The 18,441-nt window shown below is 41.2% G+C and overlaps 2 protein-coding genes across 2 annotated transcripts in view; both read left to right on the forward strand.

Moving 5' to 3' along the window:
• Nucleotides 1-4,877, forward strand: part of WLS (Wnt ligand secretion mediator) — a 131,617-nt gene extending 126,740 nt beyond the window's left edge. The window contains exon 12 of the mRNA XM_064493471.1: nt 4,798-4,877. Coding sequence (XP_064349541.1) covers nt 4,798-4,820 — 23 coding nt within the window. The 3' untranslated portion in view covers nt 4,821-4,877. The remainder of the gene's footprint in view (nt 1-4,797) is intronic.
• A 10,787-nt stretch (nt 4,878-15,664) lies between these two features.
• On the forward strand, nt 15,665-18,130 carry DIRAS3 (DIRAS family GTPase 3). The gene is made up of 2 exons (XM_010989012.3): nt 15,665-15,988; nt 16,727-18,130. The coding sequence occupies exon 2, from the start codon at nt 16,792-16,794 to the stop codon at nt 17,470-17,472; it is 681 nt and encodes a 226-aa protein (XP_010987314.2). The 5' UTR covers nt 15,665-15,988; nt 16,727-16,791; the 3' UTR covers nt 17,473-18,130.
• The last annotated feature ends 311 nt before the right edge of the window (nt 18,131-18,441 follow it).

Genomic DNA, 18,441 nt, shown 5'->3' on the forward strand with positions numbered 1-18,441 from the left:
GCATCTGTCCATACTTTGCCCACTCATTTCTACTTGGATGAATCAATTCCACTTTGAGTCTGAATTCATAGCCGCTTACTCTGGAAGGTTTACTGACCACTCCCGGCCCCTGTGAGTGTTCTGTCCTGCACGCTCCAATGGCTATTTATCGCTATCTTCCATACCCTAAATCAGAATGCGTAGCCTGGAGGGGTGTTGCCACCATTTATGGGTATGACTGGTCATCTTCAAGGTGTTTGAAGCTGGAAATACTGGGATTTCACATATCAATATTTTCCCCTGCTGTTAAAAAGGGCATATTATGTGTGGGGCACTGTTTAAACACTTCTTCTACATTGTTGCATTAAACCCTCATGATAACCCTAGTAGGAAGATATTATATTCTTGCCCAAGGGTATTCTAGCGACAATAAATTGCAGAGCCAGAATTCAAACCCAGCTCTGACTCTTAAGGACCTGCTCCCCGCTCTGCTACAGAGCTGCTCACAGATGCGGAAAGGGCAGGGGTGGCAGGGTTGAGGTGTGCTGAGGCACCCAGTATGGAGAGAGGCTGGATGAGGGAAAGCTGGGCCTGACCACGGAGTTTTGTCCACGTCAAACCAGTGCAGACTGCTCTGGAGCTCTGCCCCGCAGGCGGCGGGAAGCCTGCACACGTGAGGAAGGAGATTCAGTGCTGCCTGCCTGGATGCTCGCTAGTTTCCGAGCTGGTGTAGCATGGTGGCTGCGAGCACCGGCTCTGGAGCGAGACTGCAGGGATCTGAATCCTGGCTCTACCACTTATTAGATGTGTGACTCTAGGGTAGTTACCCCCTCTGAAGTCACTTGTCCACTCTGTGCCTGTTTCTTCCATCTGCAAAATGGAGATGATACTTACCTCGTAGAGCTGCTGTGAGGACGAAATGGATTACTATGTGGAAAGCTTTCTTTTTTCTTTTTTTTGGGGGGAGGGTAATTAGGTTGATTGATTTATTTATTTTTAGAGGAGGTACTGGGGATGGAACCCAGGACCTTGTGCATGCTAAACATGTGCTCCATCATTTGAGCTATACTCTCCCCCCAATACATGGAAAGCTTTCTGAAGGCTGCAGGCACACGGTAAGTTCTGTGGAAGAGTGGGAGCTTCCTCTTCTTCTCTGTTTGGGCCTCAAAGTTTCCATGTGTAAATGAGAGTGGGGTCAGCCTGTCCATAGAGTAGAGGCCACAATGCCCGTTTCAGTTCTCTTCTTAGATTTAATGAGTTCTAGTTAAGTCTAGACTTTATTTATGATCTGCTACACCATGCTGGCAAACCATTTAAGGTGGAGAAGCAGCTATGTGACCTTGAATAAGATACTTTGTGTCTCCAGGCCTCAGGGTCCCCACCCATCCCTCCAGCTTACCTCTCCCAGGACCCCAAACAGAACAGTGCACACCTCTAAGATGAAAAGCATTTCTGAGTCCCCCAAACCTATGGAGTGTTAGAAGCAGGACCCTTTCCCTCCTCCAGCACCCGGGCCCTGGGCCCCAGACCCAGACCTGCCACCTCCCAACTCAAAGGCAAGTTGTCCTTGAAGGTCAGGTTCCCCGTGGCATTTTTGAGATTAGCTCTGTCTGGGGAGAACTGAGAAGACTACCTCCACAAGCTTGTGGGCCACAGTGAGGGCTTTTTCAGGGGAACGTTAGGCCCTGTCTGATGGGGAAGGGAGTAGAGAAAAAGAGAGAGTGAGATGGGCCTGGAAGGGTCACACATGACTTTCACCTTCACGTTCTATTTGTCTGGAACTCGGTCACACGGTGACAGCTAACATAATGGAGGCCGGGGGACGGAGTCCAGCTGTTTGCCCGGGAAGAAAAGGAGATGGGGTTGGTGTGCGTCCTGCCGGTCTCTGCTACTGTTAGCTATGGCACAGGTCCAAATCCTGTCTATTCTGCCCCACCCTCACCACCCAAGTTTCTCTACTCTTCTCTATTTCCAGTATCACCTCCTCTAATTACTGTTCTTCCATATGTCTTATAACTCCTTCCCCCCCCCAAACTCTTGTCCTTCCAGTTGTCTTTAGATACTAGCCTATTATTTTTCTAAAACAGACCTGATCATATTTCTCCTTACCCCAAAATGTCAGTGTTCTCCACACCTGTGCTCACAGGATAAAGTGCAAAACCTTTAGCCTCACACAGAAGTTCTACCCACCCTGTGCTCACAAGCAAGAACTCTCCCTTCCCTATGCTCTGTCCTTTCCTTTTCATGGTAGTGCCTGCGATGTTCCTTCAGCCTCCTCTATCTCTTACAACCATACTCAGACATCACACCGTCCATGAAGCTGTCTTCAAGTTGCCTGGTTGAAATTCTTTCCTCCAATATTATCATTGTCTTTTGTTGTTGTTTTTCTATTGAAGTATTTTTATTCAGTTACAATGCCTCAGTTTCTGGTGTACAGTATAATGTCTCAGTCATGCATATACATACATATATTTGTTTTCATATTCTTTTTCATTAAAGGTTATTACAAGACAATTGAATATAGTTCCATATGCTATACAGAAAAAATTTTTTTAAATTTATTTTTATATAGTGGCTAACATTTGCAAACCTCAAGCTCCCAAATTTATCCCTTCCCACCCCTTTTCCCCTCATAACCATAAGATTATTTACTATGTCTGCAAGTCTGTTTCTACTTTGTTAGTGTCCTCTTTTTTTTCTCTTTTTTAGATTCCACATATGAGTGATACTATGTGGTATTTTTCTTTCTCTTTCTGGCTTACTTCACTTAGAATGACATTTTTCAGGTCCATCCATGTTGCTGCAAATGGCATTATTTTATTTCTTTTTATGGCTGAGTAGTATTCCATTCTATAAATATACCACAACTTCTTTATCAAGTCATCTGTCAATGGGCAGTTAGGTTGCTTCCATGTCTTGGCTATTGCATTTAGTGTTGCTGTGAACATTGGGGTGCATGTATCTTTTCAAATTAGAGTTCCTTCTGGATATATGCCCAGGAATGGGATTGCTGGATCATACAGTAAGTCTATTTTTAGTTTTTTCAGGAATCTCCATACTGGTTCCATAATGACTGCACCAAACTACATTCCCACCAACTGTGTAGGAGGGTTCCCTTTTCTCCACACCCTCTCCAGCATTTATTGTTTGTGGACTTTTTAATGATGGCCATTCTGCTCATTGTCTTTTCTTAATCTCTGCATTTGATTTGTATGTTATTACTATGATATGTTACAGTATTCTCACATTATGTATCCAGGAAAAACTGTATTAGCAAAGAGCAGAACCAGTTGGAAAATCTCCGTATTATACAGAAAAACAAAATTGACTCTCTTGTGTTTTGTCAGTTTAAAACTTTATCAAATCAGATTCTTTGTGCAATCTTCACGAGTCAGGAGGAAACATCTCTCCCACTGTTGGTGCAGGGGAAGGGAAACCTCACTCTTTTCTAGGAATCCTTTTGTTAATTGTAGAGGTTTCATTTTTTAAGGCCAGTCTCTGAAATGTTGTTAATTAGCCTTACAATTTAAAAGCAGGCTTGATGGAAAGGGAGAAAAAGAAGAATAACTGTACAGTGAAGAAACCTGACAAACGCCTCCTCAACCAGGTGATCAAGGTCAACTTCAGCAGCAATGAGTCATGTTGCTGGCGTGTCCCTTGTGTGGCGTGATGGAAATGATACCGTGCCTCTGTGGTCTTCCTCCCAAAACAGTACCCCCGTCTAATTATGCGGGAAACATCAGACAAGCCCCACTTGAGAGACATTCTACAAAATATTTTACTGGTAAATCCTCAAAACTGTCAGGGTCATCAAAAATAGGGAAAGTCTGAGAAACTGTCACAACCAAGGGGATATTAAGGAGACATGATGACTAAATATAATGTGGTAAACTGGATGGGATCTTGAGACATAGAAAGGACATTAGGAAAGAAAATGGGGACGTCTGAATAAAAAAATGAACTTGCGTTAATAATCATGTATCAATTTCATTCACTTATTGTGATAAATGTTCCATAGTAATGTACAGTGTTGCTAATAGGGGAAACTGGCTATGGGACATATGGGAACTCTCTGTACTATCTGTGATGATTAATTTTATATGTCAGCTTAGCCAGGCCATGGTACCCAGCTGTTTGGTCAAACACAAGTCTAGATGCTTCTATGAAGATAATTTTTAGATGTAATTAACATTAAATCAGTAGACTTTGAGTAAAGTAGATTACTCTCCATAATGTGAGTGGGCCTTTCCAATCAGCTGAAGGCCTTAAGAAAAAGTACTGAGGTCCTCTTAGCAGAAATCTGAATAAAGTACGAACTTGAGTTCATAATCACGTTTCAACATTGGGTCATTAATTGTGACAAATGTACCATACTAACATAGGGTGTTAATAATAGGAGAAACTGACTGTGGGGTATATGGGAACTCTCTTTACTATCTTTGCAATAATTCTGTGGATCTGAAGCTGTTATAAAATGTTTACATCGTTTTAAAAAAATCAGACTTAACAAATTCAATACGATTTTGTTTTAAAACAGTGAAATGAAGAACATATACTATTATGTTCCACAATGGCATTCAGAGTCCTGCTGAAGTAACACAAAGGGGTGAAAACTTACTTCTCTTTACTGACTTGTACAGAGAAATGCTTTGTTTAACCAATGAGTATTTTACAGTGGAAACACTGTGCACATGGCAAAAATCAAAAGGGAATATGCTGCAAAACTAAACTCTTTTACTTAAAAGGGGTGTAAAATGTGCTTTTAAAAAAATGAGGATAATTATTTTCATTCTTTAATAATTATTCCTCTCTTTCTAGGCAGCTCTTTCCTGCCACTTTAACAGAACACAGTGGCAAAGAGAGAACTTGGAGCAGGAGCAAGGGAGCTGCGGGAAGAAAGGGCTTTGCTCTGCCTGGCAGGTAATGCTCAGGACACTGGGCAAGTTGAATATGAAGCCATTCATTCAAAAATATTTATTGTTTGCCTACTGTATACCAGGAAGGGTGAGGCCTTCTAAAATGAATCATTTACAGACGCTGCCCTCAATCCTCTTAGCAGTGTTCAGGGTTGTTACATACACACACACACGATCTATATAAGGATATACAATATATTAAATTATATATATCCTTATATAGATCATGTGTGAATGATAAAGGTAAATATGTAAATTATGTTATATATTTAAATATTACATATAGATGCATATCTTCATCCTGTATAGCTCACTGTCTTCCCTTGCCTCCCATAGGCAACTGTTCTAATGTGTTTAATATGTATCTTGAATGTATGTGTTCCTGAAAACAATGTACAATATTGTTTTGTGGGCATATATCTTTAATTTATGTAAATTATGAGGTGCCATATATCTTATCCCATTTTCTTACTTTTTTACAGTAAGCACTATGGATTTTTTTTAGCGCTATGTTTTTAACACCCATTCTTCTTGTTATGTGGATACACAATCTTTTACTGGTAATTGCTACATAATACTCTAGGAAAGAAAGCAGGCCCTCCTCTGCCAGTCCCACTGTGGTGTCTGGCACTGTCCGCCCACCACCCCCTCCTCAGGGTAGCTTCACTTGGTTGGTGCGTTCTCTTGGGTCTGGGGTGTAAGTACTCACTTACACAGACCTGATTGTCTAGGAAAGTTTCCAAAGAAGGATTCTGGCTCATTTCATTAAGAAGACTATGCTGGCAGCCTATTCAAAGCTGTAATTAGTGAAACTCTACAGATCCTCTCTGCCTCCTGAGAATATACAATTTCTGATTCCTTGTTTTACCCTTGACCCCCAGAAGACTACATTAACTCCATCTCTAAAATCCCCGTAAGATTTCTGAGCATTAATCATGTTTCAGGATGTGTACCTGTGGGAGAATGGAAGGTGAGGGCCTGGGAGACAGGGACCAGAGACCTTGTCCTGGCTGTGTCTGATTGGCTGAGCCACCTCGAGCAGGTCCTAACACCCTTTTGTGGTTAGAATAGATGCTGAAGTCACTCTTCCTGGGTTTGAATCCCAGTTCTGCAAATTTCTAGCTGTGTAACCTTGGGCAAATTACTCATCTAGGAAACGAGGTAATTAAACCGCAGATGATTTCTAGGATGGATTCCAATTCAACTGCTGTTTCATCCATAGATGCCTTCTTGGCTCTGTGCCCTTTGGGCATCATTCTTCTGTCTATAATGTCTTTTCCCCAAGATCCTCCTTTCCCTTCAAGGTTCTCTCCAGACAGCATGTTCTCTAAAGCTTTTCTTTAGATTTCAGGTTTAAAATAAAGAATAGAAGAGCATTAGAGATGGAATAAATAAAGGTAAAATAAAATTTTTTATTTTTCTTCTTAACTGATCTAATAGATAACTGTTCAAAGTAATAATAGTAGCAATGCACTAGGTGATTGTAGTGTATGGATGAGTGAGATGAATGGCATTAATTTATAAGGGATGAGAATGATTAATTGGGAATACTATGTTATAAGATGCCTTCATTGCATGCAAAGTGGTATATTGTTATTTGAAAGTAGACTTGAATTTGTTATAAATGTATATTGTAAGTTGATATTGCTAACAGAGAGAAAATGGAATTATATAAAATGCTCAGTTAAAACCAAAGAAGGCAGAAAAAAAGAGGGAAACAAAGAACAAGTACAATGAGCAGAAAAGAACTACAAACATGGTAGATGTGAAACCAAATATGTCAATAATCACATTAAGCATGAATGGTCTACATACACCAATTAAAAGACTGGGATTGTTTGTGTATATAAAGAAGATGATGCAATTATATATATATTTTACAAGAAATCCATTTTAAATATTAAGACACAGATAGGTTAATGTACAATAGTAATGCTAATCAAGAGAAAACTGAAGAAGCTATATAAACTTTAGGCAAATTAGACTTCAGAATAAGGGAAATTATCAGGGATAAAGAGGGTCATTACATAATGATAAAGGAGTCAATTCTCTAAGAAGACATAGCAATCCTTAATGTGTGACCATCCTGGTCACCTCTGTACCTAATGAAAGAACATCAAAAGACATGAGGCAAAATCTAATAGAACTGCAAGGAGAAGTAGGCAAATCCATTATTATGGATTTAGCACCTTGAATACCCCTTCAGTAATTGTTAGATCTGATAGGCAGAAAACGAGTAATAATGCAATTGAACTGACATAGCACCATTAATCAACTCGACCTAATTGACATTTATAAAATACTCTATCCAGCAATAGCAGAATACACCAGTATCATGCTGTGTTGATCACTGAAGCTTTACAGTAAGTCTTGAAGTTGGGTAATCTCAGTCCTCCAGCCTTGTTCTTCATGTCTTGTGTTGGCTATTTGGGTGTTTGTTGTTGTTGTTTTGTCTTTCCATATAAAATTTAGAATCAGTTTGTTGATATCCACAAAATGACTGCTCAGATTTTGGTTGGGATCTTATTGAATCTATAAATCAAGTTGGGAAGAATTGACATCTTAACAATACTGAATCTTCTAATCCATGAACACAGAATATCTCTCCATTTATTTAGATCTTTTTTTGACTTTTTTCATTAGAGTTTCTTTTATTTCCATGCATATAGATCTTGTATATATTTAGACAGATTTATACCTAAGTATCTCAAGTTTTTTGATGCTAATGTAAGTGGTACTGTGTTATTATTATCAAATTCCAATGTTCATTGTTGGTATAAGGGAAAACAATTGATTTTGTACATTTATCTTGTAACTTGTGACCTTGCTGTAGTCACTTATTCATTTTGGGTGGGTTTTTTATTTTGTCAATTCTTTGGGATTTTGTACATAGACAATCATGTAATCATCAAACAAAGACAGTTTTATTTCTTCCTTTCTAATCTTTATACCTGTTTTTAAAATAAGAAAATTGGGGGGAGGGCAGGTAATTAAGTTTATTTGTTTGATTATTTACTTATGTTTTTAATGGAGGTGCTGGGGATTGAACCCAGGACCTTGTGCATGCTAAGCACTGCACTCTGCCACTGAGCTATATCTTTCCTTCATATCTTTTTTTTTTTTAAATATTTAGTCCTATTGTCCCCATAAGTAGGAATAGCTGACATTTACTGTGTTTTTACTATGTCCCAAGCATTTTATATTTATTTACTCATTAAATATCCATTATTTACTCAGAAGAACTTTATAGAGTAGGTAGCACTATTATCCCAATTTCACAGATGAGAAGACTGAGGATAAAGAAGTTAAGCAAATTGCCTAAAACACTGAAATAACCCAAGAATGTCAACACTTTGGTATTAAAATTTTCTTTCTTGAATCTGGGAGAAGCACAAAAATCCACTACAAACCATAGTTCCCAGTTCTTGTTTCAGAAAATATAGTCATCAAATCTATCTACCCAGCTCCAATGTTTCCCTGGAGTTCTATTCCCATAGTTCCAGCTGAGTACTAGAAATAGTCTCCACAGGCTTCTCCAACTCAGTATGCCCAAAACCATACTCATAACTTTCTCATCCAGTCTTGCTTTTCCTCTTGTATTTCTTCTCTTTTTTCTTTTTACCTTTTGACCCCCTTCACGCATTCTGTTAGGTTAGAGATGGGATGATGGATCAAGGGAGCTTCTAAAGGAGTTAGTTTCAAGCTTTCTTCCATATCAGAATCACCTGAGGGGCTTGTTAAACTGCAACCTCCCAGGTGTCACCTATAGGGTCCGATTCTGTAGTTGTGGGTTGCGTTTTTGTAATTGAAAAAATTTGACAGTAGCATTGTGTAAGTTGGGTTAGTAGGTTTAACAAGCATCGCAGGTGAGTCAATACAATTGCTCCTAGAACCACAGGTGAAAAAGCAGGTGAAGACATCAACTTTGGATGGAGAAAAGGGAAAATGCTGCAGGATATGTGTGGGCTAGGGGCTGCTGGAGTTTCACCAGGTGTGCTCCTTTCTTTATGAGGTAAGAGCTGATACCTCTATGAACAAGGAGCTATTTATAGCAGCAGGGTGCCAGGAGAAAGCAGTCAGGCTGGGAACAGAAGTTGTAGGAGTGGGAGGAGATCCCTGAATGGGATAAGGAAAGAGAGTCTGAAGCAACCCTGATCCTGGAAATCAAAACCGTAAAGAAGATACTATTCCCTTGTGAAGGATGGGGAACACAACTGCCACTACTTGTCTACAGAGGTTAAGATGAGGGAGGAGTCCAGAAAGAAACTGGAAGAAAACAGACTCCCAAAATGATACTAGAGAGGCAGCGTGGTGTGAAGCACGCGAGTCCGGGAACTAGCCGGACTTCCTAGCCTCTGCCACGTAGTTGACCTCTCTGTGCCTAGTCTCCTCAAATGCATTCGTTTAGTATTAGTTTCCACTTCATAAACTCATAGTGTAAGGTCCAAATGAATAAACACGTGTACTATATTAGGCTCACAGCAAAGACGCAAATGAATGTTAGCTCATTCACATTCCGCAAGCAATACCCTGCCTGAATGTTACAAAAATAAGTCAATTCATCTCACTTCAAACTTATGTACTGTTGACCCTTTTCTTACAGATGAAGAAACTGAATGTAAGGGGAAAACAAGTCATTTGTGTAAGTCCATACAAGTAGTATGTCAGTGAACAGTTACTGGAGACCGGGTCTCCAAACTCCAGCAGCGTTGGGAGTGTCTGCTCACTGCCAGGTACTGAGGAAGATGCTTTTTAACATGTCAGCACTTGCCATGTATTTCCCTGTTGTCAGCTGAGGATACTGAGGATAGAGTTAAGGGCCAAACTACAAGCAGGTGGTGAAACCAGGACTGGAGAGAAGCCATCTGGCTCCAGATCTGGGAACTCCTTCACTGACCTCTACCCTTCTTGATGGAATCTCCGTTACCCCACACCATCCTGGTCATCTCTGAGTGCTACATGCCAGTGCTTACTAGCATCTGTGAGGGAATCAGAGATAAATGAGTCTAAGTTCCATCAGAGGAAAGCTCATAGCTTTGTGGAGAATATAAAACAAGTATATGCAAAGCTGCAATACAAGGTGGAAACGTACGTGGGAACTCAGTGGAAGGATTCCTTCCCGCCGGACGTGCCATTTGAAGGTGAACCTTGAAGGAGGGCAGGGTTGTGGTGTGTGAGTGAGGGGATCGGTGTGGAGGATGAGCTGAGTGGAGAAGCAGACACCGGAACTCGCAAGAATATCCAATTATTAAGCTTCTGTGTGCGGACTTGTGGAAGGTAGGATTTGAAAGGGAATTTGGGATCTGTTTGCAGGCAGCTAGGAATTTGAAGCTAAATAGTTTGCACTTTAATTCTGTAGGCAACAGGGGGCCACAAGAGTTGTGTTGTTTTTGGTTTTTGGGCAAGTGCTTCTTAAAATTAATGTTTTTATTAACTTTGAAATAATTGAAGATTCACATGCAATTGTAAGAAATAATACAGAGATCCTGAGTAACTTTTACTCAGTCTGCCTTGATGATAACATCTTGGAAAACTGTATTCAATATCACAACCAGCATATTAATATGGATACAATCCACTGCTCTTTTTCAGATTTCCCCTTTCAACTTGTGCTCATTTGTGTATGTATTGAGCACCATGGAATTTTATCATATGTGTAGGTTTGTATATCTATAACCGCAGCCGAGATACAGAACAGTTCCATCACCCTGAGCATCTCTCACACTGCCCTTTTACAAGCATACCCACCTTCCTTCCATGCATAGTCCCTCATCTCTAACCCCTACTACTAACACCATTTCTATAATTTTATTTCAAGAATGTTCCATAAGTGGAATCAAGTAATTGGCTTTTTTTCACTCACATAATTCTTTTGAGAGTCATCCAAAATGACTGTATCAATACTTTTTTTTTTCAGTAGCATTCCATAATATAGATGTAGCATAGTTTAACCATTCACTTGCTAAAGGATGGCAGGGTTGTGTTCAGTATTTGACTACTGTGAATTAAGCTGCTATAAATATTTATGTACAAAATTGACACATCAAGTTATGTGCATTTTGTGTGAACGTAAGTTTTCATTTCTCTGGGATAAATACCCAAGAGTACAATTGCTGGGTTGTATGTTTAGTTGCATGTTTAGTTTTATGACAAACTGCGAACTCTTTTCCAGAGTGACTGTACCATTTTACATTCCACCAGCAGAATATGCCAATTGCTCTGCAACTTCATCAACTTTTAGTGTTACCACTACTTTTTAATTTAGCTTTTTTAACAGAAATGTGGCAATATCTCATTGGCCTCTTAATTTGCATTTCTCTAGTGGCTAATGATGTTAAAACTTTTCATGTGGTTATTTGCTATTTGTATGTTTTCTTCAGTAAAATGCCTATTCGTGTCTTTTGCCCATTTTGTAATTGAACTTTTTAATTGTTGAGATTTGAGCATTCTCTATGTATTCTATATATACTAGTCCTACGCCAGATACGTGGCTTGTAAATATATTCTCCCAGTGTATACCTTTTCTTTCCATTAACTTTACAAGAGCTTTCACAGAACAAAAGTTTTTAATTTTTGTGAGGTCTAATTTATCAAATTTTTCTTTCATGGACTGTTCTATTGGCATCAAGAACTCTTTCCTTAGACTTAAATCCTGAAGATGCTGTTTAAAAAAAAACAGTTTTGTAATTTTATATGATACATTTAAGTCCACTATCATTTTAAGTTAATTTTTATACAAGGTGTGAGATTTAGGATGACTTTTTTTGTTTGCTTGTTTGTTTTTGTCTGTGGATATCCAGCTTGCTCTAGCACCATTTATTAAAAGGACTATCCTTCCTACATTGAATTGCTTTTGCACCTTTGTCAAAAATCAGTTGGGCGTATTTGTGTAGGCCTATTCCTGGGCTCTCTGTCTGTTCCACTGATCTGCATGCCTACTTCTCCACCAGTATGATGTTGCCATGATTATTGCAGCTATATTGTAAGCCTTACTATCAAGAAGAGTGATTCTTTTCACTTTTTTCCTCTTTTTCAAGAGTATTTGAGCTAAGGTACTATGCCTTTCTATATAAATTTTGGAATAAACTTGTCTATACCTACAAAACCTTTGCTGGGATTTTGACAAGAATTGTATTAAACCTACAGATCAGTTTGGAGAGAACTGACATCCTTACTAAGTTGAGTCTCCTAATCCATGAACAGATGATGTCTCTCCATCTACTTAGGTCTTCTTTGATTTCTCTTATTATCATTCTGTAATTTTCAGCATTCAGATTATTTATGTGTTTTGTAAATTATATACAAAGTATTACTTTTCTGTAGAGTGATTGTAAATAATACTGTTTTCAATTTTGTTTCTATATATTCCATGTTACTATATAAAAACATCCTTATTGTCAACCAACCTATGTCACTGAATGTGAAGTGAATTTCTTCTCCCTTCAAACATCATAGAGTTGGCTTTGTTTTTTTGTTTGTTTGTTTGTTTTATACTCTCTGCCAATCTGCCTTTTTTGATTGATGTATTTACACCATTTACATTTAAGGTAATTCTTGCTGTATTTGAGCTTAAGTATGCAATTTTATTATTTGCTTTCTGATTTTCCTCTCTTTCTCTTTTATCCCCTTCCCCATGGCTTATTGGAACATTTTATAGGATTCCATCTTGATTTATGTTTAGTGTGTTTGAGTGTATCTCTTTGTATAAAAAATTGTTACTTTGGGTATTACAACATACGCATATGACATGATAATCTATTGGTATCATTTTATCATTTGAATGAAGTATGGAAACCTTACTTCTATTTAGGCCCCCTTGCCTTCCCCAATTTTAAATATCATTGCTTTGAGTATCATATGTTCTGATTTTTGTTTCAATCATCATGACTGTAAAAACTTATAAGAAGAAGGATGGTTTATCATATTTACCCCTATTTTTACCCTATTCTGATATTCTACTTCCCTTTCTGATATTCTAAATTATCATTTCCTTTCTTTTTATAAAACTCCCTTTAGCCACTCTTTAAGGTAGGTTTTTTAGCAACAAATTCTCTTAGCTTTTCTTTATCTGAACATGTCTTTGTTCTTCAAGGACCATTTTATTGGATATAGACTTTGCAGTTTTCAGCACTTGAAAAATGTCCTGCCATTTCCTCTGGCACCTATGGTTTCAAATGAGATATCTGCCATCATCTGAATTAATGTTCCTCTGATAGGTAATATGTTGTTTCTTTATAGCTACTTTCAAGAGTTTTTCTGTGTGTTCAGTTTTCAGAACTCAGTTATGTATGTTGGCATGGATTTCCTTGGAATTATCCTGGTGGGGTTTGCTCTGTGTCTTGGAATTGTAAGTTTGTGTCTTTTACCAAATTTCGGAAATTTTCAAATTTCTTCCAATACTCATTTAGACCCATTCTCCTCCTCTCCTTCTGGGACTCTGATAATACGAATGTTGGGATTTGGGTTACTGTACTATAGGTCTTTGAGGCTCTGTTCATTTTTCCCCCTGGTCTATTTTCTCTCTATTGTTTATGTTGAGTAAATTTTATTGCTTTATTCTCAAGTTCACTGATTCTATCCAATGGCATCTCCATTCTACTATTGAGCCCATTCAGGCAGTTTTAAAAATTCCTGTTATTGTAATTCTTGGTGCTATAATTTCCACTTAGATCCTCTTTATACATTTTACTTCTTTGCTGAAAGTTTTTATTTTTAATTTGCTTCAAGAAAATTTGTAAGTGCCTGTTGAAGTATTTTAATGATGGCTGCTTTAAAATCCTTGTCAGTTAATTCCAAACATCTGATTCATCTCAGTGTTGGTTTCAATTAACTGTCTTTTCTCCCTGATATACCTCCAAACTATGGACCCTAACTAGACAATATTTGCTCCAGAACTTTTGTCTGGCCTATTTTTTTTAATCCTCTGGCCCAGGACAGTGCTTGTTCCTTGGGCTAGGGCTCTTTTTAAGGTAAAATATTTTATACTGGCTTTTGAGGTACAAGACCTGGTTTGGATGTAAAAGCTATAGTTTCATATTTTCATCATTCTTTGTGTATTCTATGTAATAATCTCTTAATTTGATCTGTCTGGGATTTAAAGGCTTTAGCTTTGGGATATATATTTCCATACCCCCCTCCCTAGCTTTTTCTTCTCTTCTTCTTCTTGTTTGTTTGTTTTAAGTGTCTTGTCTCCAAAGGCAGCTTCATTCATCTTCCATATCAGTGTTTTCAGGAGCCTCTTTCCTAGTCTTTCTTATTCCTAAGGGCTTTTTATTTGCTCTAATTTCAATAGGCAGAGTGATTCTTGTGGCTTAGGAGGGCTGGGCAGTGATTTTGTTATTGTTTGGAACTCTCACCCTACTTCCTCCCTGCCCCAAGTTCTTCTGCCCTCAATTTATTTATCCCCGAACCTGCAATGTTTTCCGGACTGAAATCTGCTCTTCTTGGATTAAAGAAGTCGTTGCCAACTTCCGAAAAGCCATTGTCAAAATGCTCAGAGGCTCCAGGATTATATGTATACAGTCTTCTCTATTATTATGTGAAGGTCAATAGTTGTCATTTACGAACTGCCTATTGCATTCTGTATGCCTTCTACTTAGTGATTCAGGCAGTAGCTCTTTGCATCTTCCTCTCGATTCTTTCTCACAGGTATCATTTCTCCTACAGAAAAATAATTTCTCCAGGCTCCCACAGCTCACAGGCATATTAAGATGTATTCAAAAGAAGGAAAAGTTTTTTTTTAAAAAAAACCCCACAAACATTATAAACCTAGTTTTCTGCCTCTAAAGCATGTGCTCTTGATCTCTACCTTTGGGTAAGAAAAAAAAAGCTATAAAAATGTCACTAATGAGTAAAATATAGTGTATCAGCTTAATGACACAGAATGATAATAGGAGAAAAAGAACAAGATTTGGAGATAGGAGAACTAGGTTTCAGCCTAGGTCCATCATTTATGATCCCTGTAACCTTGAATAAGTAATTTTACCTGCTGCATTAGTTTTCTTTTGCTGTGTAACAAATTACCACAGATTTTGTGGCTTAAAACAATAACCAACTACAGAACCCACAGGTCTGTAAGTCAGAAGTCAGGATGGGTTCAACTGGATAGCTTAATTAAGGCTAAAATCAAGGTGTTAGCAGGTCTCATGCGCAGTTTCTAGATTAGAATCTGCTTTCAAGTTCATTCAGGTTGTTGGCAAAATCCAGTTGCTAGCGCTGCGGTCCGTGTTTTCTTATTGGCTGTCAGCCAGGGGTCGCTCTCTGCTCCTAGAAGGCTGCCTGCATTCCTGTCCTGATTCTCTTGTGAGGTTTTTGTGATGACGACTAAATGAGACATATTGTACAAATAGTGGTGATGGATGTGATGGCTGCTTTATGTCGCTGGGTTTAGAGGGTACCCCTCAACCCTGAAACAAAGAACATGCCTCTATCACAGGAAAGCCTACCAGAAGGCAGGTTCTAAAGTCTCTTAGAACAGAAGTGTTCGTTGGTCTTTCCCTGGAAAGGCAGAACTGGATTTTGTGCTGGACAAATGTTTACTGAGAGAAGTGGATGAGATGCGGTGAAGTGCCTAGCACTGGTAGTGGGGAGAATGCTAACTGGCCATTCTGCAGTGAAGAGACGGTGGTGAGGTTGGGAAAGGCTAACCCTACAGGGGGCAAAATGCATAGAAGTGGTGAGGATTGCAGTAGGTGAGAAATGCCTGCATCGCAAGTGCTGTAAGCAGACCCCCCTCAATGGGCGGGCACCTGTGAACCCAGGACCGCCTCCCACCCCCACCCCTGCACGGGCTTTGGGTACCCATGCGGGGGACGCCGGGCGGACTGCGGGGGGGCATGTCTGGGCTCGGCCAGCCCCGCACAGCCCAGTCCCCCCTCTGCGAACTGTGCAAGTGGAGTCTCCCAGCCTGCGCCCCCTGGCTCTGGCAAACCAGCCTCAGTCCCACTGTTTGAGCATTTCGCCCCGAGCCTCCGAGCGCGCTGGTTGCCGGCTGCCGCTCGGAGCTTGGTTACGCAATTGCCGCTGCGGCTGCCGCGGCCAAAACCACCTCGGCGAGGAGCGAGTTTGCCGCGAGGGTCCAACCTTGGAAAGAGGTAAAAACTGTCTTCTGCCTTTTTTCGGGCACTTGAATGCGAGGCTTAGCGGGTGAACCTGCCTAGGCTATCGCGGGGTGGGAACCTGTAGGCACGTTGCCGGGGAAGCGGGTATCCAGGGACAGTTGCTGCAGGTAAGGGGTCTCTGTTAGCGTCAGGAATCCTGGGCTCTGTGGGTTCCCTGGGCGCCCTTCGCTGCCCCTGTGACCACACCCTGGATCGCAGGGTCTGCGGCATCCTACCTTCGCCCGCAGTGATCGATCCATGTCAGAGACGTGCACGATTTTTAATTCCGAAGGAGAGAAGACAAGGGCTTATTCGAGAAGGAAATGTTTGGTAACATCGCTCACATGTGTGTGTTTCAAGGGCTGGCAAGCTGACCATTATTGCAGCATTCTGTAGAGAGTGGAGTAGTGTGGCGTAAAAAATAAAAATGGGTGCGTAGTCACTGCGAAAGTAACAGTAAGGTGTCGGCAGAGGTGCGAGGCGAGCCTGCCCTCCTCCCCGCCCGCATTGCCTTACGTGGGTGCCTGGGGTGGGCGGTGAGCCTGGCTCCGCCGCAGAGGAGGGAGGGGAAAAGGGGGCGGGGTTAGGGAGCGAGCTGAGACAAGCACCGCCTCCCTCCCCCGCCCCGCCCACCCCCACTCCCCGCGAGTCTGCCAGGAGCGGCGGCCAGGCAGGCGCTGCGACATTAGGGGTTAGACGCCCGTCTCTCACGCTTCCTCTCTTCCCCCCTAGGCTTCCCTCACTGCTGGCCAAGAGCCAGAGAAGGTGTGCACGCATCTCCTCGCCAATACCCAACAATGGGCAACTCCTGCTTCGGCCTCAAGGAACGACTGATGAAGCGGCTGCGGCCTCTGCCTACCGTGATCGTCATTCGCACCTGCCTGCCCCAGAGAAGGAGCAGAGATTTCCGCGTGGTGGTGCTCGGCTCCGCCGGCGTGGGCAAGAGCGCGCTGGTGCAGAGGTGGGTGCGCGGCAATTTCCGTGAGGCGTACCTGCCGACTATCGAAGATACCTATCGCCAGGTGCTGGGCTGCAGCCACAAGGTGGGCGCGCTGCACATCACCGACACCACTGGCGGCCGCCGCTACCGGGGCCTGCAGCGCCTTGCCATTGCCAGGGGTCACGCCTTCATCCTGGTCTACTCCGTCACTAAGAAGCAAACCCTCGACGAGCTGAAGCCCTTCTATGAGCTGATCCGCCAACTCAAAGGTGACAACCCGCAAAAGTACCCGATCGTGCTGGTGGGCAACAAGTGCGATGAGAGCCGCCGGGAGGTGACCGAGAAAGAAGGCGCCGCCCGCGCGTCCGAGTGGAATTGCGCCTTCCTGGAGACCTCCGCCAAGATGAATATCAACGTGCACGAGCTGTTCCACCTGCTGCTGAACCACGAGAAGAAGCCCGCCCCCCAGGCTCCCCAGAAGAAATCCCAGATCCCGAAGACCGCCGAGAAGCTGCTGGGCAAGTGCATCATCATGTGAGTCGCGAATCCGAGAAGCCCGACGACCTTCTTCTCCCTCAGTGTGCCGACAACACGGACCAATCCCATCGTGATGTGTCACCTGTACCTGACTGACTTTGTGCTGTGGTTTGGGTTGTAACAATTAGGAGTCAATAAATGTCCCTTGTGAATTAATAGCTTTTCTTTTTCCCAGGCAAGAGAACTCAAATTGTTAAAATACTGACATTGGAAGAGGAGAGGGAAAAGGAGCGCCGTGCATTTAAAGGAAAAGACTTGGACAGACTTGAGAGATTAATGTTTGAAAAAAGAATGCAATAGCAAAAAGAATTGAAAGATGCCACTGCCCTTCTTGTAATCCTATTATTGTGTATTATTCCTAAATATTTCAAGTCCTGTAAATGTCTAATCACATCTTCCCATTGTGTATTTAATTGTGAAGAAACATGTTTTTTGCAACAAAAGCTTTGACAAATGACTGTGAGACAGAGATACTAAACATGATAAATAAAGGAATATTCTATAGCTGAACATTGAGGGTGGGAGCAGAGAAAATTGTGAAAGTGGAACTTGCTTACTAAATATATGCCAGTTGTTTCCTAAGTCATTTAAAAATGTTTGAGTATTCTAAAAAAAATTATAACAGTTCTGTGACTTAATAAAGCTTTTCCTGCATGCAATCAGTTGTAATCATTTCTTTTTCACTGGACAACAACAAAAAAATTACCCATTGCATTACCCATTACCCATTGCCAGTAACATCTGGCGAAGATTTCCCACAAGAATTTTACACATGGACACCTTTGCCCTTTTGAAATGAGCCAGTTGTGGCGGGAGTGGGGGGATAGCGGGATGGGGGGTGGGGGTGGTTAAGGGGTTCCTGCAATGCAGAGCTGGTTCGTATCCATAACGTTTCCTGGACGGACATCCCGAAGAACTCCAGGCATCTATGAAGAGGTTGCTTACTCATTTCTGCTGCTGTCTTGGAGGT

Source organism: Camelus dromedarius, chromosome 14 (assembly GCF_036321535.1).
Source record: "Camelus dromedarius isolate mCamDro1 chromosome 14, mCamDro1.pat, whole genome shotgun sequence".
Lineage (NCBI taxonomy): Eukaryota > Metazoa > Chordata > Mammalia > Artiodactyla > Camelidae > Camelus > Camelus dromedarius.